We start from the raw sequence: 25,861 nt of genomic DNA, 5'->3' as shown, positions 1-25,861 counted from the left end.
CAGCCAATGAAACAATGCAAGTTGAACAAACCAAAAATATTGTAACTTCAAGGCATTTGATCTTTTTATATATAGATAATATAACATAATACAAAACAAAAACAAATTGGTGTACATGAGAAGAAAAAAAAATTTCATCTCACCCAATTGGCCAAATGCCTCGAATAAGTATGAAAGGTTTTTTAGTAGCATTAGAATGTGTCCAAAAACTTGACTAAACCAAAACACTATTCCAAAGCCGGTTGAAAATAATTTTGTGAAATATTACGAATTGAACAAACCAAAAATAATGTAGCAAAACTACTGTAGCTTTACGCATTCAAAAAAAAAAAAAAAGCGGCCAGTGAAATAATGCAAGTTGAACAAACCAAAAATACTATAACTTCAAGGCATTTGCTCTTTTTATTTATAGATAATATAATATAAAACAAAACAAAAACCAATTGGCATACATGAGAAGAAAAAAAAAATCCATCTCACCATATTAACCAATTAAATGCCATGAATAAGTATGAAAGGTTTTTTAGTAGCATTAGAATGAGTCCAATAGCAAAAACTTCTTATAAACAAATTTGAAAGTTAAGCCATAGAGAGTATTTCAAACTACATGAAATTATTATATGTAAAAAACCTAATCAACATGACACGTGGATTAAAAAAGAGGGGGAATCATAAATGTAGGGACACGATTCCCAAACGGCCCAACGATGACGTTGGGCTCGCACGTGAAGGATCCCTCACAATAAAATTTGTAGAGAGTGGGCTTGAAAGGCTAGCGTTTGGTCACAGTGCGTTGGTCCAAACCGGATTTTAGGGAACTCAGATAAGAAAAGACTTCAGCCTGGATATCCAAGTCCCACAGCTTTGTAACTTGAGGGATTGGACTCCTCGGATCATGTCCGAGGAGCACTAATGTCTTTCTCCAGTTACTCGGCGGTGGGTTTTTCGTGGTGGTGTACATATATTATCCGGGCATTCTCCTTCCTGGAGTTTTTTTTTTAGGAAGTGAGATGGTCTCCCCCTCTCTAATTAGTTTACCTTACCTTTTATACTAGCCTACGTTTGTTGTCCCTCGTCCACGTGTAGGGTCAACTTTTCCAGGACTGATATTTGTCCCGTCAATCTAATCCCAGAATTGTTGGGGAGGGTTAATAAAGCCTAAAAATCAGGTTCTGTTAGGTGTAAAGTCTTATCAGTGAAGGGTATTAAGGACAACTTTCCTGAGATATTTTAGATCTTCTTATGGATTTGTTCTTATAGTTCTCTTTTACCCCTTTTGTCAAGGGAGCTTTAGGCTTGCCGAGGACTAAACCGTCCTCGGCTGCATATCTGGGCCATCCTCGGCCTTATACTTTTGAGCTTGGGCCACGACTTTTTTCAGCTTGGGCTTGCGGGCTCCCCACGAGCAAATGGGCCTGGCCCATAAACTATCGGGCCCCACAATAGCCCCTCAAAACCCTGCTGTCCAACATCTTGGTTGGAAAGGTGGGTTTTGGTAATGCTGAGCCTTTATTGTGGCTCATTCATTTCAGCCCTTGAAGGACGCGGGTAACTCTTCACATGCCCAAGGAATGTACCGGTCTACGAGCTGTTCCCCTTAATTTACGCACGTTGCCCTTATGTCGTTTGGGTATTCAAGGCGCGTCTTTAATATCCTCCCTTTACGAGGCCTCCCAGATCTGACGGTTATTGATGGTGTGGGAGAACGAAACGGCGCATTCTTATTTGTAAGTTTCCCTGGGGATCTGAACGTGCTATGCACCCTTTTCTTCGTCCCTTATATAAAGAGAGAAGACAAAAGGTGATTCTCTCATATCTGAATCCCCCAGGCCTTTCCCAGAGTTCACTTCTTCCCTCTGGTTATACCCTATCCAATAATACGTTCACCATAGTAGTCAGCCATGAATAAACCATTCCTTTCCCAGGAACGCCATGTCCTAATAAAGCTTGAGATGGCTCGGTCAGGGCAAGGATGGCGGAGACTCAAGATTTGTCTCCCCTTCCTTTTAGCCAAAATCCGAAGCAGGAACTCGCCACATCTCACTTTCGGTGTGACTGAGTCAAAAACATCTATTATCACCACCATCCGCTCTCTCACGAGCATATCTAACATGGCGCCAGCGTGTCAGGAGTCAGGAGTGGGGCAGGGACCAAGTGCCCCTGCTTCTTCCTCTCTTCGTTCACTGGCGCCCCCCTTTGCCTCTCTTTCTTCTTCTTTCCACCACCAGATCCATCCTGGTGCTTTTTCTTTTCCCTCTTTTGCTCCTTTCTCTTTCTTGTCATCTCTTCTCTCTTCTTCTCCTCTTTCTTACTCATGTCCTCCATCTTCTTCATTCATCTCCTCCATCTTCTGCTCATGTCCTCCATCTTCTTTTTCCTTTGCGCTCCTTGCTGACAAGAGCTTGCTGAAGTGCTTCCATGTGTTCCAATTCTTCTTCCTTCTCCTTCATCTTTTTCTAAAGAAGGTTCTTCTCCTGATATGAGCAGTATTGAGGCAGAGATTGGAGAGACTTTGAAGGCGAGTTTAAGAGACACTTGACCGTTTACTGATCTGAATTGCGGATGCTATTGTTGCTTTAGCAATTCTTTTTTTTTTTTTTTTTTTGTATAGGCTTGTTTAAGCCCTTCTTTGTACGTTGTAATAGTTTTTCATATTAATAAAAGTTATTGTTATTCTACTTCGCATGTTCTGTTTATATGTTTTAATAAATTTGCAAACACTGCTCGGCACAATAGTATAGCATTTGAATCAATGACAACTAAGGCCAAAATATTTGCTAATAAAAAGAATCCACCATAACTTTAACAGAATTACTTGACATAGCAATGCCGACCAGGGAGGGACGACACTTACCTCAAAATTAGCCAAGATGAGAACTGAGTATTCGATACGGTGTAAGGAATAACTATCCGAGGACATGTCATCCGCAAAACGAACAGTTTCCTTAGGCTATTGAATAGGGGGTCATTTTGCCATCTTAACATACTGGCCTTAACATTTTACAGTATTTGAGCCGAGGACTTTACCGTCCGAGTACTTGGTTTCCTCATAGGCTTGAGTCCGAGGACCATGCAATGCCTTGGTTCTGTCCAAAACTTTTTAGAGTACTTGGTTTCCCCATAGGCTTGGGTCCGAAGACCATGCAATGCCTTGGTTCTGTCCAAAACTTTTTAGAGTACTTGGTTTCCCCATAGGCTTGGGTCCGAGGACCATGCAATGCCTTGGTTCTGTCCAAAACTTTTTAGAGTACTTGGTTTCCCCATAGGCTTGGGTCCGAGGACCATGCAATGCCTTGGTTCTGTCCAAAACTTTTTAGAGTACTTGGTTTCCCCATAGGCTTGGGTCCTCGGACCATGCAATGCCTTGGTTCTGTCCAAAACTTTTTAGAGTACTTGGTTTCCCCATAGGCTTGGGTCCGAGGACCATGCAATACCTTGGTTCTGTCCAAAACTTTTTGAGTTCAATTTCTCCCTTTCTTCAGGTATATCACGAGGTGCCGAGCAGGAGGTTGCCCTCGGCAGCGGCTATTCCTCGGCGTGGGCCATAGTCCCTGGGCCCTTATGCAGAACGGGCCTGGGCCGCGAATTCACTAGGCCCACGAATTAAGAGGTATTTATGCAATCTCCGGCCACGCGGCACTTTCTGATGTCCCAGTGTTCGAGGTGCGCCTTTACAAGGCTCCTTTAATCTTGTGGTTGCAGTTGACGTTGGAAGTTGGGCCAGAGCCATTTTGTCTGTAGCGTTCCTTGGGACGCTGCGTGAGTTGACTGCCACCACCTTGTCTTTTCAAATAAATAGGAGGGAGAAAGAGTTGCTTTATATACACACAGCTCCTTCAGTTTCCTCCCAAATCACAATTCCTATATTCAGTGCTGTCCTCCCTTAACATAACATGTTTGAGGCGAAGGTTGGAAAGGAAGAACTCTCTCCGCCACAGAAGCGCCGTGTCCTCATGAGACTCAAAATAGTAAGGTATGGGCACAGGAAGCATAAATTCAGGGGAATACTCCATTTCGACCGAGGGGAAAGGGTGTCTCTCTCTCTTTTAGTCAAAATCCGAAGCAGGTTCTGTTCATGCCAGAATTTTGGTGTGTCAGAAGAAAGATTCTCCGCCATCAGCGCCTTTGCCTTGTGGTAGGCGAATATTTAGAGAAAACCCCTCAACTTCCAACTCCCTGCACCTTTCCTTCAGCGGTGTCAGGCTCAAGTTGGGTCTCTTTTGCTGTTTGAGTTGTGGGCATGTGAAAGCATTGAGGAAGAACAAGGTCTTGGAGCTGTAGCCAACCTCTCCTCTGATCTACTTCCTCGGCTTTATCTTATTCTCTTGTATCTTCCTTTCTTTTTGGTTATGTAGTGAGCTTTGACACAAACTGATTCCAGCTTTTCATTGTACGCTGTACTATTTCTTTGTTTTAGTAAAAATGGAAATTTCTTTACTTGTTTTGGATACTGTTCCTTTGACAACACTACTTTGTGAATGGGTGTGCCCTATGCGTGTGTTTCTTCAAGAATATTTAGAGCAAAATAGCTTGAAACATAATCTAACTAACTCCAATTTACCAATACTACCAGGCATTATATCGATAATTCATAGTAAATCAAACTTAGGAAACTAACCGGGATAACAGTTGAATATTCTGTGATAAGCGCGTGAATACCGTCCAAGGCTAATAATCTCTAAATAATCCATCCGAGCAGTCGACTGGGAAGCAGGGAACTCCGATTGTGCTTTTCTGTACTTGGTTTCCCCATAGGCTTGGGTCCGAGGACCATACAAGGCCTTGGTTCTGTCCAAAACTTGTAAGATTTCTTTTTTGTACTTGGTTTCCCCATAGGCTTGGGTCCGAGGACCATACAAGGCCTTGGTTCTGTCCAAAACTTGTAAGATTTCCTTTTTGTACTTGGTTTCCCCATAGGCTTGGGTCCGAGGACCATACAAGGCCTTGGTTCTGTCCAAAACTTGTAAGATTTCTTTTTAAGTAATTTTTTCTCTATACTCATTTATTTTTCGAAGGTTAACCCCTAGGCCAGGGAGGGGGGAGTTGGCTTGAGGCCGGAAGCCCCTAGAGCTGCCCGCGCCGTTAGCAGTGCAAGGCGTAGCCCCTAGCAGAAGCTTATGTCAGAGCCACAACTGCACGTCGCCGGAAATGGGAAAAACTCGCGAATCTCTGCTTGCTAGGGAGTTGACTCATGCACCACCTGTGCCAACGCGCAAGCCTTCCCACAGACGGCGCCAATTGTAGGGACACGATTCCCAAACGGCCCAACGATGACATTGGGCTCGCACGTGAAGGATCCCTCACAATAAAATTTGTAGAGAGTGGGCTTGAAAGGCTAGCGTTTGGTCACAGGGCGTTGGTCCAAACCGGATTTTAGGGAACTCAGATAAGAAAAGACTTCAGCCTGGATATCCAAGTCCCACAGCTTTGTAACTTGAGGGATTGGACTCCTCGGATCATGTCCGAGGAGCACTAATGTCTTTCTCCGGTTACCCGGCAGTGGGTTTTTCGTGGTGGTGTACATATATTATCCGGGCATTCTCCTTCCTGGAGTTTTTTTTTTAGGAAGTGAGATGGTCTCCCCCTCTCTAATTAGTTTACCTTACCTTTTATACTAGCCTACGTTTGTTGTCCCTCGTCCACGTGTAGGGTCAACTTTTCCAGGACTGATATTTGTCCCGTCAATCTAATCCCAGAATTGTTGGGGAGGGTTAATAAAGCCTAAAAATCAGGTTCTGCTAGGTGTAAAGTCTTATCAGTGAAGGGTATTAAGGACAACTTTCCTGAGATATTTTAGATCTTCTTATGGATTTGTTCTTATAGTTCTCTTTTACCCCTTTTGTCAAGGGAGCTTTAGGCTTGCCGAGGACTAAACCGTCCTCGGCTGCATATCTGGGCCATCCTCGGCCTTATACTTTTGAGCTTGGGCCACGACTTTTTTCAGCTTGGGCTTGCGGGCTCCCCACGAGCAAATGGGCCTGGCCCATAAACTATCGGGCCCCACAATAAATAATTCCGGTTGTTATTGATTAGAATTTTAATTCTATTAAGAGTTATTATGAAACACCGTAACTTTATGTTTAGCATAAATCTACCTAAATTTTCTAATTTTCTAAAAAGAAATGACAATGCACTAAGACATGCGAATCTAAATATTAGAAACTAAAACAAAGTGATTTTGTACGATGAAAATTAAAGATAGAGATCAAGGTTAATTTACCTAATTGGCACATTCAATACCAAAATGAAGAAGCAAACTACGAACAATAAGCATCCAAACCCTTTAGGTAAAACCATTGATAAATGCACCAAATATTCTAACCCAAAGCATTGTAGTGTCCCACTTCCATATCTATATAGAAACAACACCAATTATATAAGAAAAAATAGAGAAGGGTTGCAACACTTGTAGTATGTTACCTGAAATTTGGAGATCATAGCCAAAAATTGAATCACTCGTAACTGCAAGCTTGTTATTAAGAGTTATGACTTTGGTAATAAGTTTTCATGGATAATTGAAAATACCACCTTTAACATTAACATAAGATGAGAATTGAGTAGTGATACCTTTTGGCAAGGTCTTGCATGCTGAAAGTGCATCCTTTCTTGGGCTATTCTTGTGAACAACAATTTGTATAATGAGTAAAATCAATAAAAAATAATTTGTATACCCTATGTTAAAAAAGCAAAGATCAAATTGAAATAGGAAAAATTTTATATAAAAATGTCTCATTATAAAATAAAAACCACTTTAAGAAAAGGCTAACTTGAAAAGAAAATAAAATTCACACATCCATTAGCATCGTTGAAGCTTTCATTACTCACCTAGCATCGTGATTGAAGTTTTATTATTTCATTCAATGTCACACCTATATTATATACGTGTTAGATACATCATATAGAAGTTTGATTGAAAGAAGGCCTCCAACTCGATGTTTATGATTCATAATTTTGTGATATGGATTACATCTGGTAGAATTATAATTTTTGTTAAATCTTATCCCTTAATCAAGAATTTTGTAACTTGATATTCTAATAAAATATTATTTATTTAATAATAATAATTAATATATAAAATGTAGGTTGCAACTTGAGGAAAATAAAAACAATGAAAACATGGGATGAGATTTAAATTTAGAAAAATTTTAAAATAGACTTTTAGTTAGAGTAGAATTAAAATTCTAAAATTTAGATGATAAAATTTTATCTGAATTAAATTTTTGTATGTTAAATACTATCCCTTAATTTAAGAAATATATCCTAAGAAATAAAAATAATAATGTTAATCTAATTTTATTTCAACACTACACGAAAAAAATAAGGATTAGATAGATTAGATGAAGAATTTGGATTGTAATCAAATTAAGATTTTTATCAACTTAGAAATTATAGTAGAAGAAAAATTATATATTTTTTCTTAAAATCTAAAAATCTAAAAAATTTCTATAATTTGGTGAAGTCAATTGGTGCAATTGCAACTTCTAAGCCCAACTTTTATTATATAGTATATGATATGATTTTAGTGCATATAAATCTCTTTACTAATTATGGATGTGTAGAGGGCATTACCATGTTTTGATCCAACTAACGTCAGGTGTAGGAAACAGAAATCTGGAAACGGTTCTAATTGTGAGATTTTTTTTTTTTTTTAGTGATGCTAAAGATTATTTATAATATTAAGTAGATTTAAAAATTTTAATTAAGATTTATTTGGAATTTAATTACTAGTATTATTCACATGTTAATAGATGAAAATAACCTATAAATAATCTTAGACTTAGCATCAATAAATAATATTTGGTCCATTTCGATCCACTTTGGTTAATTCGGTCCATTTCAGTCTATTAGGTCTAGTTGGCTCTATTTAGGTTTATTCGGTACACTCAGTCTAGTTCCTTCCATTTCAGTCTAGTTCCTTCCATTTCAGTCTAGTTTGGTCCATTTGGTTGATGCTTTGGGAGGAGTGGTTTGTGTAGAACGAAGAGCTACTCTATAAAAAATTATGTCACATTCTCAACATAATGTTGGTAAATTCTTCATAAAATTACATTTTTTTAACGTTATTAAAGTCTTATATTTTTTTCTAATATAAGTAATGAGTTTATTTATATATGTTTCATTTTTTGGCCAATTAAGGCCTATTGATTCTGGAGAATAAATAGTTTGTAAGGAGTACTTGAAACAAATTCTAACCAATAACCACACATTACATTATTTATAAAATATCTCGCTTTATATAATAATTGATTATAAAATGCATTATATTTCTTTGGAAAGAAAAAAAAAAACTAACAAAATTTAAAATGCTTTTAAATAACAAATATAAATAGCTTAATTTAGTAAATCTATTATATTGTATTGACTATACTTTATTAGAAAATAATCACATCATTTTAAAAAGAGTTTGAGATTAATACTTATAAGTCCCATTTACTATTTTCATTTTTCACTTAACAAAAAAAAAAATTAAATTTTCAAATTTTTCCGCCCAATGCAACTAGTTGAAGTTAAAACTTAAAAGCCAAAAAATCATTTAACTTGTATGCCATATGCAACAAAGTTTGCCCAGAACCAGCAGCCCATAGCTCAATAAAAGAGGAAGAGCCCCAATTACCGTCTAAACTATCCAAACAAGTAAGTGATTTGCTGAGGAATAAACAACATATGACCTTGGTTTTTGTACTAAATTATCATTGCATTAATTTAAATCCGAGGAGTTACTTGGAATCTAATTTGTTAGAGGTTCTTGCTTGTATATTGCTCTGCATTGAACTGCATTTTTACATCAAAATGTTGAAATTTGAAGCCTTTTGCGTTTCATAATCCAGTGACAAAACAGCACATTGGAATTCGAGTCATAATGTATGAAAACGCAGATTGAGTGAATTTGAAAAACACTGGAACTTCATCCTTTGTTGTATTCTGTATTGTGTCCACAAATTGGTCTTCCACTTTACCTCATAGTATTGCTTGGTCTATTTTCAGATTCAGTAGGCTGGCTTATGTTTGTAACACAATAACTTAAAGGTTCTACAGTAGTTGTGGACTTAATGACTCCAATGGTGTGCTATGATTGAATCTGCTCCTTGTAATGAAAACGAATTGAGACTCAGTTAAAAATTTTGCTTTTGGCAGGCAAACTTCTTGTGCTCTTGATGAATTTTCTTTTCAATTGTTGATATATCAAACAAATTGTAGGCTGAATTGTGGGTCTTTGTCTCCTCAGATTCTAATGATGGAATAGCAGAAGATACATTAAGATGAAAATCATGGGTTTTTTTTTTTTTTTTTTTCATCATTTTTAAAATTTTGTTGTGAAATGTGGAATATGATGGAAAAAATAGCAGTGTAGCAGTTTATTTTTAGTTAATTTTTTCAATTGTTTATGGGTTGTGTTGGCATTGCATTATATATGGTCATTTTGGCTGACACACAAATGGGTGATTCGCTGGATTTAGATTTGATAAGTGATCTGACTGATCTGCCTCGAAGCATTGTAGAAAGCATTCTCACTCGCTACCAATAAGAGAGGCAGTAACTAAAGACAATCATTTTGTCAAGAAAATGGAGGTATAGATGAGCTCCACTCACTCATCTTGTATTCGATGAAAAATGTGTTACTTTAACTAATGACCGAGCACTTGTTGAAAACTAGCTCAATACAGTAGTATACATACTCAACATCGTTGTAATAAAATCCTCCTTAAAGTTAAGGGCACAACTTAAATTAAGGCCAGATTCAATACAGCTTTCCAACACTAAAATCAATCAAGGCCACTTGGGTACCAGTAAGTATAACCAATGCATATGTGCAGACTTACATGAATACCAGTTCACAAACACCTAATCACATTGACCTATTCATGAATACCAGTTTACGTGAATACCAATTCACAATCTCTCTCTACAAAATTTGTAACAAATATAATACTTATAAATGCTATTTAGGAATTTACAAGCAAAGAAATTGGCAAATTAGAAAGTAAAAAAAAAAAAAAAAAGCACTTCTAGAATAGTCATACCTAACTATTCAAGTGGAGACATGAAAACTTTCTAACTTATGCATGTGTCTATGTCTAGATCATGCAATGAATGCATTTTGTTGCTCAATTGAAGTGGTACTTTCTCCCTCTAGGGAACAAGATGGACAGATCTCAGATACACATCACTTATATCTTAATTATCAAGCCAACCAAGAAGAAAGAAATGAATGCATTTCATGATCATCATTTGATAAAAAAAAAAAAAAAAAAAAAAATGAAATTCAAGCTTACAGGTCCGAAATAAAATGTGCATATCTTGCACTTGAAAGCATAGCAAGGAACTCCCAGTCACTTATAGCATTCACGCATGTTTTGCAGCTTCATAAAGGACAGAATGTTCACTGGTGATGTTATGTTTCTTTGGATTTTTTTTTTTTTGAACACTAAATCCATAGCAGAAGCTCCAGCATATTTAAGTGCAAGTTTTCTATAAAGATGGAATTACCTACAGAAAGAAGATGACCAAATCAGAGTTAAGATTATTAACCAAAAATTAGATGATTATAAACTGGAGGACATAAGAGCATGAGAAGAAAAAATGGTCTCAAAATTAAGAACAAACTATAATAATTAGTTGATAACACAAACTTAAAGGGCACCTCCATGCACAAAGAGAGAGAGAGAGATCAAAGTTCTGAATAAACCTAGTACAGATAGGAGTCTAGAGATCCATAACATGCAAAAGCATAGGTACAAGTTCAAACATATACAGAGACAAAAGTGAAGAACCAGAAACCTAACATATAAGTCCCATATATGCACTCTTCCTCCATATCAAATACAACCTCTCTTTCAATAACATTAATCTACAATTTATTTTGGAATATGATAAGTGATAACAGATGGAAGATGCACTACAACTACTACAAATGAGACATCAAACAAATAGAAAACTAGAATTTTACTGTGCATCAATTGGTTTTGAATATTAGATAACCTGAAATGTTACTCATAACAAGAAATAGCATTGGAGTTTCTAAGAAGAATAAGATAAATAATTAAGCACATACCTCATTGGCAAGTTCATCCCCTCCAAACTCCAAGATGTGAGCAATTTTTGGTAATCGTCCCCTACTTCCTTCTAGTACCCTTTCAAATGTTTGCTTTGGGCTTCAAACTGTTTTTGCAAATCCAAATTGCACATAAAATGTCCAAAACATTACCAGCAAAAAAATTACAAAAAAAATAAAAATACTATAGATGAGTACGTGATACATAAGATGTCATGTGTTCTTTTATTAATCCAACAGAAATTAAACTAATGAATGTCAAAAATAAATCTATCTCTAACCCCAAGTTACCATCACATGCATGGTGGAACTAATGTATGACCTCCCTTGTTAGCCACAATTGTTGTAGTAGCAAACTTCATGCTCCTCTTCCACCACCTCTTTATGCTGCAGCTTCTCTTATCTTATGAGGAAGAGGGCAAGAGATTCTTTTTTAATAAAACAAAAGAAGGAATTCATTAACATCCATCCCATATACATAGCCAAAATGCATGATTACAGAATTGCATCCACCCTTGCTTCTCTTATTACACTCCAATTATGCATGTCCAAAATGCATGATTATAGAAATCAACATCCACTCCAAATACATGTTCCATTACACAATATTACTTGAATACAATTACTACTATAAAGCAAAGAAACAGCTAGAATAAAATGAACAAGTTTTACTATACATAGTCAACAGTGTGCAACAAGACAAATGAAGTGCAGAAGCATCAAGCAAGAGCTTAATAACCTCAGTTGAAGTAGAAAAATTCACAGAAGCAACAAAATGAAGTGCAGAAGCCCATCCAAACCACAAGCTCAACACAACTGGTTTCCAATATATAACTCAACACAGCCTGATGTTGCTGTCTTGTTTGTCAAATTCAACGCCTATGACGAAACCAGTTTCAGAATGTTTCTGCACCATTGCACATGGAAATCACACTCTTCTCAAACCTTCATATAGTCTCTCTATACAAATTTGTAACAAGTAGAATATTCACAAATGCTGTTCCTGAATCAAAAAGTGCAAAGAGCGAATTAGAAAGAACAAATTTACAAAAACACAAACACAAAAAGAGAGCTCCACTCTGATAAAAATATATAAAATATACTTTTAGATTAATATATATATATATATTAGTGTTTATTCATTTAGCCATATATTCATAAAACTATCACCTAAATTCAAGCCAATATTGTTAGGACCATGAATGCTAACCAGTAACCAGTGCTACTAAAACCATCAAAGTCTTTATCCAATAGCAGCAGAGCAAAGCCCCACATCTGGAAGTGTTGCAGGCGGGCCTATTGCAATGCAATGGTAGACTTGCATCATTTGGCTGGTCTGTTAAGCACCGACGCCACGTGATCCCCCATATAGCCACATGAAAATGGATTGTATAGATGATTGCTGAAAATTCCAACAAATATTAAACAGAACTTTGTCACAATTACAACATACACAACCAAACATTTTCTCATAGGAACCAAAGATACACTAATGAGAGAGACTTAACAGGCCACAACATAGGAACATGTTTGAATAAATACAGAGACAGTGAAGGACCACAAACCTAAGCCATGAGTTCCATCTATGCAATCTCTCTCTCTCTCTCTCACTCTCTCTCTCACACATTTTGCTTTGCTCTACAAAATTTTAACCACAACCAGTTATTTCTTAAGTCTGATTTCAACCTTAAAATCCCTGATAGTTCTAATTATTAATGCACTACAATGCCTGATGCCGTTAAAGACTAACTCACATACCTTCTAAAATTATATTCACAATTATGAGACCCAAATTTATTGGAAAAGGCCTATGAATCTCTAATGCAACACCAAACCAAGAAGAAATTTCTAAAGTCTAGAAATTTAAGGATGACAGAAAATGTCTACCTTTGGATGGAGCCTAAAGGACACTATAACCTTGCTTTTGATCCTGCATAAACTTCATTGTTCATTACTTCCATAATTTTAAGTTCTTTTCTTATACACCTTATGAACCAAGTTATGATTGTAAGCTAAAAACCTTAATTTCCCTACAGAGCCCTAAAGTTTGAATAAGCACCAATTCTGATGCCTAGGTTTTCCTATGCCTCGATTGGTTCTGCATATGAGATCAATTGAGATGTTTCTCATCATAAGAAAATAGCATGGAATAAAGAATTAAGCACATACCTAGGATGTGAGAAGTTTTTAGTAATCGTCCCCTGTTTCCTGCTGGCACCCTTTCAAAAATTTGCTTTGCACTTCAAAATATCCCTGCATAAAGAAATAGTAAAAAAAAATTTCCAAAACATCAGCAGCAATAAAATAAAATAAAACACGATGCAGATGTCATCTCCATTTAAGCAAAAAATAAAAAACAACTAAAAACATCGATAATTAAGAATTTTAAGTGGTTCAACCCAACTAACAATAAAGATTCTAGTAATTATTTTGTAGCTGAAACTCCAAAAATGCCATCATCTGATTCTGAGGCAATCTCTCTCTCTCTCTCTCTCTCTCTCTCTCTCTATTTTTTATTATTTCTTCCTCTTCTTTTCTACTATCCTTTTTGCATTTGTTCTGCAAAGTTTATAACCATGTCCAGCAGTTCATTAAGCCTAATCTCAACCTAGAAATCCTTAAACCCAATTATTAGTGCAGTAAGATGCCCCGAAATGAACAACTCACAATCTCTTCTTCAAACAGTACAATCAAGTTTAATAAGTGAAAGAATAATTTTGAGAGGAGGAGGCTATGTATGTGAGGTAAATCTTCACCCTTCTATGAGGTTATTAATAAGTGAAGCAGAATAATTTTGGGAAACACATAAGTACTCGGATCACAAACATATTCTTAGCTTAAAAAAAAAAGGCACTACTTTTTTGTCTTATCATCATCCATGTCTGAATCAGCCATTTTGTGTAGAAGAGAATAACTTCAAACATGCCCTATAAAATTTTATAGACACTTAAAATGGAATCCAACAAGTTAAAAAAATGTGTATTCTAAAAGAAACCCAGAAAAAGATTTATATAAATTTTCTAATTTCTACATAAAACAACTAAAATCAAATCCCAATTTCAAAGAAAATAAACAAAATTTCGAGTTTCACTTACGCTTTCTTCTTCCCCAAACCCAGAAAAAGATTTATACTATAAATTTTCAAATTTCTACATAAAAACAACTAAAATCAAATCCCAATTTCAAAGAAAATAAACAAAATTTAGAGTTTCACTTACACTTTCTTCTTCCCTCCTTTCTGCCCCTTCGAAATCCATGTCATGTTCTACCTGCAATTTCAACATCGATCAGAAACCCAGATAATGAGGCCCAGGCTATTTCTAGGCAAAGCAAAAGAAAAAGAAATTATAGATTTTTTTAATTTTGGTTTTGCTTGTGCTTTAAAAATCTTAAGTCTAGAATTACAGAAATTATTAAAGAAGTTTTTTTTTTTTTTTAATTTAAATCAGAGAAGAGTGAAGAACATACCAGGGAAGCGTATGCAGTAGTTCAAAATATTGTAAGATTTGGGATGTGAGAAATCTTATCCCAATCCTCTCCATTTTCCTTCTCGCATCTTTGCTTTAATTGGGGACAATTGATGATTTCCAACCTCTGTAAAGAGGTGAGGTGACTCATCCCTTCGGGAAGTGACGTCAGATTGGGACACCACCAAATGTGTAATGTCTGAAGAGAAGTTAGGTTTTTAAACCACTCCTCTGGCAGAGACTCCAACTCCTCTGGAATTCTCCACAAAGTCAATATCTTTAATTTGGAGAGAGGAGGGGAGAAGGAGGAGGAAGAGGAAGAGGAAGAGGAAGAGGACGGAAATGAAGAAGCCCTTCCTCCCCTATTATTCATCTCTATTGTCTCTTCCAATGCCTTCAAACTGCTTTTCCTCAAAATAAGCTTTCTGTAATGTCTGGAGAGAAGTTAGGTTTTTAAACAATACAGTTTTTAAATCATAATGTCTGGAGAGAAGTTAGGAAATAAAAAGAAGAAAGACGCGGAAAGTACGGCATGTGTTGGTGATAGTGATTAGTTGATGATGATATTGTTGATGTCGTTGTTGCCTCATTCCCCTTATCCACACTCCTCCACCATCCCTTTAGATTCGGGCAATAAGAGAGCCAGAGTGTCTGAAGGGATGGGAAAAATGTTGATGGTGATGCCAGTGAAGCAGATATCTCATCATTCATATCCCCCTCTGTCATGTACTCCAGACCATTCATCTTTATAATATATAGGCTTCGGAGAGTTGAGAGTTTATACAACGGTGGCAAATATTGGCACTTCTTACATCCGATTATACTTAATTCAACGAGATTTGTTAAGAATGAAAGCCAACTTGAAACTCTCACACCCATGTACCCCTTCACACTCAAAGATTTTAAACTTTCGTGTGGTTGGAGGCTATCCATTGAATTTTCATCATCACTGGCATCTACACCATCATCACTCTCTGGATTCCAGTCTAATTCCAACTCACTGAGACGTTGCTTGTCCTTCAAATTTGCAGCCTCGAATTCTGGAGTGGCATCTTTCACCTGTGCCAAATTTTTAATCCCTAATTTTCCCCTCAGGTCATTTAGCTTGTTTAATTCCGCTAGCCCACCGCAATGCTTGGAAGAAGCTACAGGACCCTCACTCACAACAAATAAGTCTAATGTTTGAAGAGAAGTCAATTGCCCTAATCCACGTGGCATATGAGTCAATTTCCAACAACCTCTTAAGTCAAGGTGCTTGAGGCTGACCATTTTTTGAATCCTTACTGGCAACTCCCTAAGCTTTGTACACTGACAGAGCTTTAATGTTTCCAAATTCACCAATTTTGTAATTGAACTAGGGAAAACCTCAATATGATTAGAGGAAAGGTCAAGGTACTTTAGATGCATCAAAGTACCTATGGTATTTGGCAACATCTTCATATTTAAACCATGTAGGTCTAATGCACGCAAGTATCTAAAAGTAGAAATAAGTTTTTTGAAAGTTGATTCTTCAATTGTTCCTTCATCATATTCGAACTTGTTGTATGCAAATATAAATGATCGTATCTTGTTTGCTTTAACCAACGTGCTTAAATTCTCCTCAAAGAATGAAACGTTGTAAAATGGAAATGATAGATGGCGTCCTTTTTCTTTCACATTTTTTGCTTTGGTATCAACTAGTATACAATCAGTCTTTAATACATATTGTGCAAGATCATGAATTAAATCATGCATTTTAAAACTCCTAATCATGCCTTCATCATCTTCTTTTGCTTCTTGGAAGAATGATCTCCAAAGTAGCTCCATGAAGTACTCATTGGCAACATGCTCTAGTTGATGACTCTCCTCTGATGATTGGATAAAACCTTGTGATATCCATAATTGTATCAATGTCAACTTATTGATCGAATAATCTTTGGGAAACAATGAACAATATGCAAAACAACATTTTAAATGCGATGGAAGATAATCGTAACTCAATTTTAAAATCGGCATAATACCATCTTTTAATTCAGTTACATCTGTGAGTTTAGTATTCTTGATGTATGACCACTCAGCTTCAGTTTTTTTGAATAAGACTTTTCCTATCGTCCTTATAGCAAGAGGCACTCCTCGACATTTTTCTACTATGTCCATCCCAATTGCTTTGAGGTTAGAATTGATGGTCTCCTGGCCTTTTTTAAATGCCATTTTCTTTAATAATGACCAGGATTGATCCCTTGACAAGCCTTCTAGAAAATAGGATGAGGTACTAGTAATCTCCACAACCTTGTTGGATCGTGTAGTTATCACCACCTTACTTCCCTTTGCACCACCCATTAATAAAATTTTCAAATTATACCAATTTTCACTATCCTCATTCCATACATCATCCAATATAAGTAAGTACTTCTTTTGGCAGAGAGTTTCACGAAGTTCATTTTGCAATGGATCCATGTCTAGGTTTTCGGGCTTTCTACCAGTTGTAGATCCAATTATCATTTCAACAATTTTTTTAATGTCAAAGACATCAGAGACACACACCCATATCTTCAACTCAAAATTAGTTCGGACCTTCTCATCATTGAATACATATTGGGCCAGTGTGGTTTTTCCTAGCCCACCAATTCCCACTATTGATATGAATGAAACATTATCTTCCACATCAAAGTCCAACAACAGATCTATGATGGCTTGCTTATCCTTTTCTCTCCCGATAACATCTTCATCAGGTACAAACGAGTGAGTTTCCCTCTCCCTAGTCACAGCCCGTGTCTCTAAAGGACGCTCTATCAATTTGAATTTGTTCCTATTATCTGCTATATCATTAAGCCTCTCCCTCATGGCTTTTATTTTGCAAGCCATCTTATGACTAAAAACCAGTTGGTTTGAACTTGAAAAGAAAATGCGTACCTTCTTTGCCATTTTATCACCACCCATCACCTTACGCCGAAACACATGAGTGGACAACTCGCTCAGCAAGTCATCAGCATCAAAAACTACTTCTCTGAGCTTCGTGAGCCAGTGCTCGACTTGGTGGTTCTGGACCTGCTGCTCCTCTGCATCTTCAAGTACAGCTTGAATTGTGAGAACAGTGTCGTTCATTTTTTCGAGCTCATCTTGGACACCCCAGATCGATCGAATCTTTTTGAGAGTGGAGGAGCCCAAGCTTTCAATGATCTTCTGGACAACGCCATAGAGGATTGCATCGGCCATTTGTTCTTGTTGGATGAAAGAAAATGTATCAAGCTTAGCTGATAGAGAGTAGTTTGAGATATGAGAGGAGGAAGATTAAAGTGGCTGTGAAGAAGGAAGACTTGGCTAGTTATGTAAAGTCAAGAGTCCACTTAGAAATCAACAGAAAAATGTGAACAACGGCTCCACTGCTCAATAATTACTACTTTAACAACAGCCCCATGTGCTCCTCAATAATGGTTTCTGTGAAGACAAGAAGAAAAAGGCAAGAAGGCCCCACTATGGCTCAATAATTGAGTGTACAGTCACTATCTTTGGTCCAACGAAGGAAAATTAGGATGAAATACTGGGACATAAAAGCTAAGGAAAAGTAGCGTTTCACAAATTTTGACACCATCCTCTGTATTTTTGGGTTATGATGGGTCCAGTCGAGCACTATCTCAAATGCTACTCAAATGCTAATGCTATGTCAGTGAGACCAAAAAATTTCAGTGCATTTGTAAAGCCAAATACTTTTGGACACCATTAATCTTTCCAAAATTCTATGTGGTACAGCATAATAGCACTAAGTTAAGGGCCCATAACCTGGTCGTTCTTACATGGCTCTGAATAGAGGTGCTTGGCACTTCAAAATGCTCCTTCTCTCATACCATTCTTATTGAAATTTATCTTCTTTTCACAAAGACCCCCATTCACACTCTCGATCACCTATACAACAAGTAAACGAAAGTAAGAAACTATTGTGGAATCATTCATAATGGTGACAGTAAGGTCACTCTCTCTAAAAAACACTGGCATGGAATGCAACGACGGTATAAATAAGCTTCTTTAAGCTTAGAACCATATACAGGACCATTCCACCTTGAAGAACACATAAACATTTCTGTAAGATTGAACAATGTATTAAAAAAACTCATGTTACCATCACACACATGTTAACATTCATATCCAAAATGTATGATTATAGAAAACAACATTCACTCCAAATTATACATGTTTTATTACAAAATTTTACTGTAATAGAACTACTATAAAAGCAAAGGTACAGCAAGAATAAAATGAAAATGGTGTACATAGTGAAAAGTATGCACAAGACAAAATGAAGTGCAGAAGCCTCATTAACATCATTGTGTCAACTTTATTTTCCGCTACATATTAACTTAGTTGGTGATTTGTTTGTGTTATCATACTTATTGCATGCTAATTGAATTAATTAATTAACTTAACTAATTAATTGGTTAATTCATCACAAAGAATCTATACATTCTTGACCTATCAAAAACAAATGTGCCTATATCTCACATTTTATAAAGAGATGGGCAAAGAAAAAAGAAGAAAAAAACTTCATTGTAATGCCAAATTAATGAACAAGCCAAAAGAATCAACGTATATCCATTAGGAAATTCGAGGTTGTCTACAATTGTCTTCATCCTGCATGGGTCATATAGTCACGGACTCATGGCACTACATCACATTATAACTTCCAAAAGTTATTCTCGAGAAGGAAAAACAGATGGGCAAAGACAAAAGTAATTATAGATAAGCCAAATAAACAAGCACTAAGTTGAAAGAGTCCAAGCAGCTGCATTACAATAAGTGGCGGCTCCAGTAATTTCGTATAGGCCGGGGTCATTAAAAAATTTTAATACATAAACAAAAAAAAACTTGAAAATATCGAGTTCTCTATAAAACATAATAACAATAATACGTAAAGTTTTATAATTTTATTCTACAAGTTTTCAAATTTTGAATGTTACATGATAGTTCATTACTAGTATCTATTGCCAATATGGATAGTTATAAGCCTATGATCATTTTATTTTGTTATGTCTAACATTTATATCTTTATACAGCTGTTATTATTTATTTGGCTTTGTTTTTATAAAAATATTTAGACTAAATGACTATCTCTCTCTCTCTCTCTCTCTCTCTCTCTCTCTCTCTCTCTCTCTCTCTCTCTCTCTATATATATATATATATATATATATGAGATAATAAATAAAATTTTTATTAGATTTGTAGATGATGGAAAAACAAACTACAATATTTTACTTTTCTAGACATAAATATTAGGGTAAATTACACAAACATAACTTGAGGTTTGGCATAATACCAGATCAAGTCCAAAGGATTTAAAAACTAACCACTTCAGTCCTTAAACCCAAACGGCTTATAACGCCGTTACCTATTTTTAATTCTATTCAAAACTCTCCTCTTTCTCTCATCTGTCTCTTTTAGTCTCATTCTTCTTTTTCTCTGACCCTCAAAGCTTTCCCCGTAAACAAACAAGAAGAAGAAGAAGAAATTGTAGAACACGTTCCCAGTTAAAAAAAAAAACCTTGAATGGAACCAACAATCAAAACAAATTTTCATTTAATGAGAGTACAACACAACAAATCAGTTCATTTGAATATTTAAATCCAAATCAAAGAACCTGCCATCAAGAACCATACAAAAAATCAATGTCAACACAAAATCAAAAACCAATCTCAACTTCAAATCCAAAACCAAACCCAAAAAATCAAAACCACAAAAAAAAATCTTCTCAAATTCACAAAAATGTCAAACCCTAGCACAAGCAACCCACTCTATGAAAAATCTCCATCACATCTCTATGTTGTAAATAGGTTGAATCAGTGAGTGACCCATCGTGTGAAGGTCACCTTGGGAGCTTCCCACTCTTTCGATTCACGATCTCATCCACTCGCATGCAATTGTAACTCTCTAGCCTCTGCTTTCAGTGAGTGATCCGTCGAGTTTGAAGGTTGCAAATGTCTAGATCACGGCTTGGTCGAGGCTGTGGCGTCACATGCGTTTTGTGATTGTAACTGTGGAGGATGAATCAACATGGGAAATTCTAGAGGCGACAGCCACACGCCTCCGCCGATCCAAACCAAAAAACCCACAAAATATTCAAACTAAAACCCACAAAATTCCAAAGCCAATCCACAAAAAAAAAAAAAAAAAAAAAAAAAAAAAAAAAAAAAACCAAAACTCACAAACCACCGCAACTCCACCACCACCACGCACCACAAAGACAAAGAGAGGTTAGAGAAAGGGACGAGGAAGCCATATGGAGAGAAGAGAAAGAAGAGCTCTGGGACAAAGAGAGATTTAGAGAGGTCTGACATAGAGAGAGTAAAACAAGCCCTTCCTCCCTTTTACATTGATCATAAAAACCCTTCCTCACTGTTACTGGGATCGTGTTCTTCAATTTCTTCTTCTAATATGAATTAGAGAGTCAGAGAAAAAGAGGAGAGAGACTGAAGGAGACAGATGAGAGAAAGAGGAGAGATTTGGAATAGAATTAAAAAAAGGTAACGGCGTTATAAGTTGTTTGGGTTTAAGGACTAACGTGGTCAGTTTTTAAATCCTTTGGACTTGATTGGTATTATGCCAAATCTCAGGGTATGTTTGTGGAATTTATCCTAAATATTATCAAAACTAGGCTTTGTAACAAAATGAAATATGATTTTTTTAATAGAATTTTTAATTTTGTAAATTGAAAAAGAATTGCAGTACAATTTATAACAGAATCAATTACAAATATTTTTGGGATTCAAAATATTATTGAGGTCTACTTTAATAGGTGATTTATTTGAAATAGATTAATTAATGAACATTTTTTTTTTGTTTTTTATTAATATTTTGTTATTATTGAATAGATATTACTTTAAATTTTTATATATTACTTTAAGTTGAAAATTTGTTGGTTCATTGAGAAATGTATTGATAAACCACTATTTTGTGTTATTTTGTTAGTATTGAATAGATAATACTTGAGATTTTCATATGTAAATTAATTTTGAATCTTATTATACTTTTTCTTGAAAGGTTGAAATATTTTGTTTCATGTTATAGGCCCAAAGATGAAATCCTAGTTCTTTCTGTGACCAAAACAAGTGTGCTTATATCTCACATTTTAAAAAGAGATGGACAGAGAGAAGAAGAAGAAAACTTCATTGTAATGCCAAATTAATGAACAAGTCAAAAGAATCATCGTATATCCATTAGGAAATTCGAGGTGGTCTTCAATTGTCTTCATCATACATGGGTCATATAGTCACGGACTCACGGCACTACGTCGCATTATAACTTCCAAAAGTCATTCTCGATAAGGAAAAACAGATGGGCAAAGACAAAAGTAAATATAGATAAGCCAAATAAACAAGCACAAGTTCAAATAGTCCAAGCAGGTGCATTAGAAATTCAGTGGTGGCTATAAAAATTTTGTTTAAAGGGGTCATTAAAAAATTTTAATAAAAAAAGAACTTGAAAATATCGAGTTTTCTATAAAATAATAATAATAATAATAATAATGCATGAAGTTTTACAATTTTATTCTATAAGTTTTCAAATTTTGAATGTTACATGATAGTTCATTACAAGTATCTATTATCAATGTGGGTAGTTATGAGTCTATGACCATTTTATTTTATTAAGTAAGCCTAACATTTTTATCTTTATACGGTTGTTATTATCTATTTGACTTTGTTTTTATAAAAAATTTTAGACTAAATGACTAACTCATTCCGTATTAATTATTGACGCACACAATCACACTTATACGTGTCTACCTAACCAATCAAATGCTTGAACAATCACTAAGTTTACAAATTTTTTCTTGAATTTTACTAACTTTATAACAAAAAGTTATTATAATACAATAACAATGCACACACATATAAAAAAAAAAAAAAAAAAAAAACTATTTATTTCCTAATTATTAAATTATATAAAGTTATATTATATTTATATTATATATACAAACATCCACACACATCATAATTTGCACAAATAATATTATAACAAAAAGTAATGTACACAATCAATATTAGACATACTCACACACATACAATATACAGTAAACTTATAAAAAAGAATTATACTTACAATTCACAAACACTACTCTTTACTCTTAGAGTCAAAAATACTTGTAATAAAGGTGCGTAAGATTTAAGTCAAGGTAAGAAAAAAAAAATTTAAAAATTAAAATATTAAACTAACAAAAAAAAAATTATATATTAATTACTATTATTATTATTTGAAGTCAGGGGTTCAAAGGATAGTCAATAGCACTGCCCCTGTAGAAAATTCGAGGTTGTCTTCATCAAAGGAAAAAAAATATGACTTCCTATTCCATTTCTATATAGTCATAGTTCACAATATTATTATACCCCCATACTCCCAAAAACCATTCTCGATAAAGCCAAATAATATTCAAGTAAAAAGCTCAAAACAGCCATCACCAAATTCGAGGTGGTGTTCATCAGAACCTCTGCAATCGGACACCTCGTTCCAATTGTTGAGTTTGCACACCACCTTATCAATTGTGACCCTCGATTCTCTATCACTCTACTCATCATCACCATTCCCCAAAGACCCCTTGTCAACACCTATGTCCAATCATGTGTTGCCAAGTCTGCCTCCTCCACAAATATCAAGTTTGTTCTCCTCCCTACTGTAGACCCTCCCTCACCTGATCAATTCCAATCTTTCCTAGGTCGCATGTCATTATTCATTGAAAGACACAAACCCCATGTCAAGCAAGCAATCACAAACCTCATGGCAACCGAGTTGGACTTGGACTCGGACCGACGGCTCGTTGGGTTTTTCATCGACTTGTTTACAACTTCCATGATCGATGTAGCCAACGAGCTTGACATCCCTTGCTACCTTTACTTCCCATCTTCTGCTACGTTTCTTGGCTTCATGCTTCATCTTCCAATCCTAGACACCCAACTCACCACTGGGTTGGTTGAGTTGGACACTGAGTTGGTCATTCCGAGTTTTGTCAATCCGGTTCCTCCAAGTGTGCTGCCTTCTATTGCGTTGGAGAAAGATGGGTACTCGATTTTTTTACAAAATGCACGCAGGTACGTTGAAACCAAGGGTATAATTATAAATACATTTTCTGAGCTTGAGCCTCATGCACTTAACTCGGTCTCTGCGAGTCAAGTGCCACCGATTTATCCCATTGGGCCTGTTCTTGACCTTGCTGGGCCGGCCCAATGGCACCCAGACCGGGCCCAGCATGAAAGAATCATGAGGTGGCTTGATGATCAACCTCCATCAACGGTGGTACTCTTGTGCTTTGGTAGCATGGGAGGTCTTAGTGGGTCCCAAGTGAGAGAGATTGCATTTGGACTTGAACAATCCGGGGTTCGATTTGTGTGGGCTTTACGTGAGCCACCTAAGGCCCAATTTGCCCTCCCGGATGATTACATGAGTCTCGAGAAAGTTTTACCAGATGGATTCTTGGAACGAACAAGTAAGATTGGATTGGTGTGTGGGTGGGTTTCACAAGTGTCAATTCTAGCCCACAAAGCAATAGGAGGATTTATATCACATTGTGGTTGGAATTCAATTTTAGAGAGTTTGTGGCATGGTATACCAATTGCCACGTGGCCAATATATGCTGAGCAACAAATCAATGCCTTTGAGATGGTTAAGGAGTTGGGATTAGCTATTGAGATTAGGTTAGATTATAGGGAAGGTAGTGATTTGGTGTTGGCAAATGAGGTAGAGAGAGGAATAAACCGTTTAATGGACTATGACAATGAGGTTAGGGAAAAAGTAAAGGAAATGAGCAAAAAAAGTAGGGTAGCTATGATGGAAAATGGCTCCTCATATGTGTTACTAAGAGCACTAATTCAAGAATTAGTGCTTTGATAATTCAAGGTGGACCCAGTTAATGTTTTGACCACCTTCACTTTTTAAGCAAAAAATAAAAATAAAGCTAAAGATGGAAGGAGCTTTTCAGAGGATGCCATATCAGCCAAGCTTGAAATACAAGATCTGTAAACCTATTATGATGTAAGGAAAAATCTATAATTTGATTTTTGTAATTTATTAATTTTAGTATTTTTATGTAATTTTCGTTATTTTAGGTTTATGGTATTTGTTTCCTGGTTTTTAGGTACTTTTAATGTTGTTTATTCAAAATAGGACTTTGAGATTTTTCATAGCCACCCTAGGTTTTCTTTTTATTATTTGAACACATTGTATCCTCCAAAAGCAATTTAGTTTTTAGATTAATAAAACTTAGACTTTATCTATTTCTTTCTTTGGAGGATTCTATAAAATTATCACCTTGTGGATTAAGGAATCCCTCGTGGATTCAAGGTTTACTAACAAAAGCTAACAATTTAATTTATGTTTTATCTAATAGAGTAATGTGTGTGCTTTCTTCGTATTTCCACAACAACATACTATCAACTAGAGAATTGTATCAAGCAGTTTCCAAAGGCTTTTGCAAGGTAATTATCCTAACAGATTGTAGATACACTTGCAGTAACGGCAGGGAGAGACATTCATCCATGGTACCTTAATTAGTAGTGGCTGAAGATCTTTCACAATGGAATAAACAGGGCATATATTTTGTAAGTTTGTAACCCATATCAGGCAATGGGCAAACAAGCAGCCAACGTGTTTTGTTATTTTGTTATTAATGTAGGCCGCTGGTCATCTATTCCTTTTTTTTTTTCTTTTTACCTCTATTTTAGCGACTTTAGAATGTTGTTCCCTCTGACGTGAAGTGTTTGGCTAAATGATTCCTAATACCTAATGATATCCATAAGATATTAGTTCAAAATCTTTATTCTTTATCAGCATCTTGATTGCTAAAGCTTTATTTCACAAAAGCTCTACTAGCTACTGAAATATTATAGTTAAAATTTACTTCCTACAACAATGCTAAACATGCTCTTAAAGCCCTTTTCTAATAGTGTCAAACATATGATATCATATCCAAAACCTCTTTTGAAGACCTTGACTTTAAGCTGTTTCATTTTATAACAGGGTGAGTTTCAATTTTTCCTCAAAATAGCGTTTTAGCTCAAAAAGAGACTTAAGGCTTTGCTTAATGCAGAAGAAACGCTTAGGACTTTCGCATGATGCCTAAAACTCAACTATAAGTCTATAAAGGTTTGCTTGTGTAACCCAATCTAAGCTTTTTCAAAGTATATATTCCTAATTGTGATAATGTCATTTTATAAATATTATGAGAAAATTTTAGATACAATTCTTAAAAGTGTTGTCTCTAAATAGTGGCCGGCTCTACGAATTTTTTTAGGGTGATCATTAAGAAATTTAAATTATACAAAATTTAGTAAAATGATAACTTGAATATCTGCTACAACTAGGAGTCGAGTCGCTAAGGAGAGCA

The 25,861-nt window shown here is 35.7% G+C and overlaps 2 protein-coding genes across 2 annotated transcripts; one reads left to right on the top strand and one right to left on the bottom strand.

Annotated features, from left to right (window-relative positions):
• Positions 1-10,150: 10,150 nt before the first annotated feature.
• LOC126704718 (putative disease resistance protein RGA4) lies at positions 10,151-17,715 on the bottom strand. Its single transcript, XM_050403741.1, has 7 exons — positions 15,050-17,715; positions 14,522-14,954; positions 14,272-14,322; positions 13,223-13,306; positions 12,264-12,455; positions 11,054-12,056; positions 10,151-10,488 (listed from the first exon to the last, which is right to left on the bottom strand). Exons 1-2 carry the CDS (start codon positions 17,713-17,715, stop codon positions 14,543-14,545), a joined length of 3,078 nt encoding a protein of 1,025 aa, XP_050259698.1. The 3' UTR covers positions 10,151-10,488; positions 11,054-12,056; positions 12,264-12,455; positions 13,223-13,306; positions 14,272-14,322; positions 14,522-14,542.
• Positions 17,716-22,914: 5,199 nt separating this feature from the next.
• Positions 22,915-24,587, top strand: LOC126704717 (UDP-glycosyltransferase 43-like; the record flags this gene model as incomplete). Its single annotated transcript, XM_050403740.1, has 1 exon — positions 22,915-24,587. A coding segment is annotated over one exon (1,452 nt), but the record flags the coding sequence as incomplete, so codon positions are not given.
• Between the last annotated feature and the right edge of the window lie 1,274 nt (positions 24,588-25,861).

Source organism: Quercus robur, chromosome 11 (assembly GCF_932294415.1).
Source record: "Quercus robur chromosome 11, dhQueRobu3.1, whole genome shotgun sequence".
Lineage (NCBI taxonomy): Eukaryota > Viridiplantae > Streptophyta > Magnoliopsida > Fagales > Fagaceae > Quercus > Quercus robur.
This window is presented reverse-complemented; position numbering and strand designations above follow the sequence as displayed.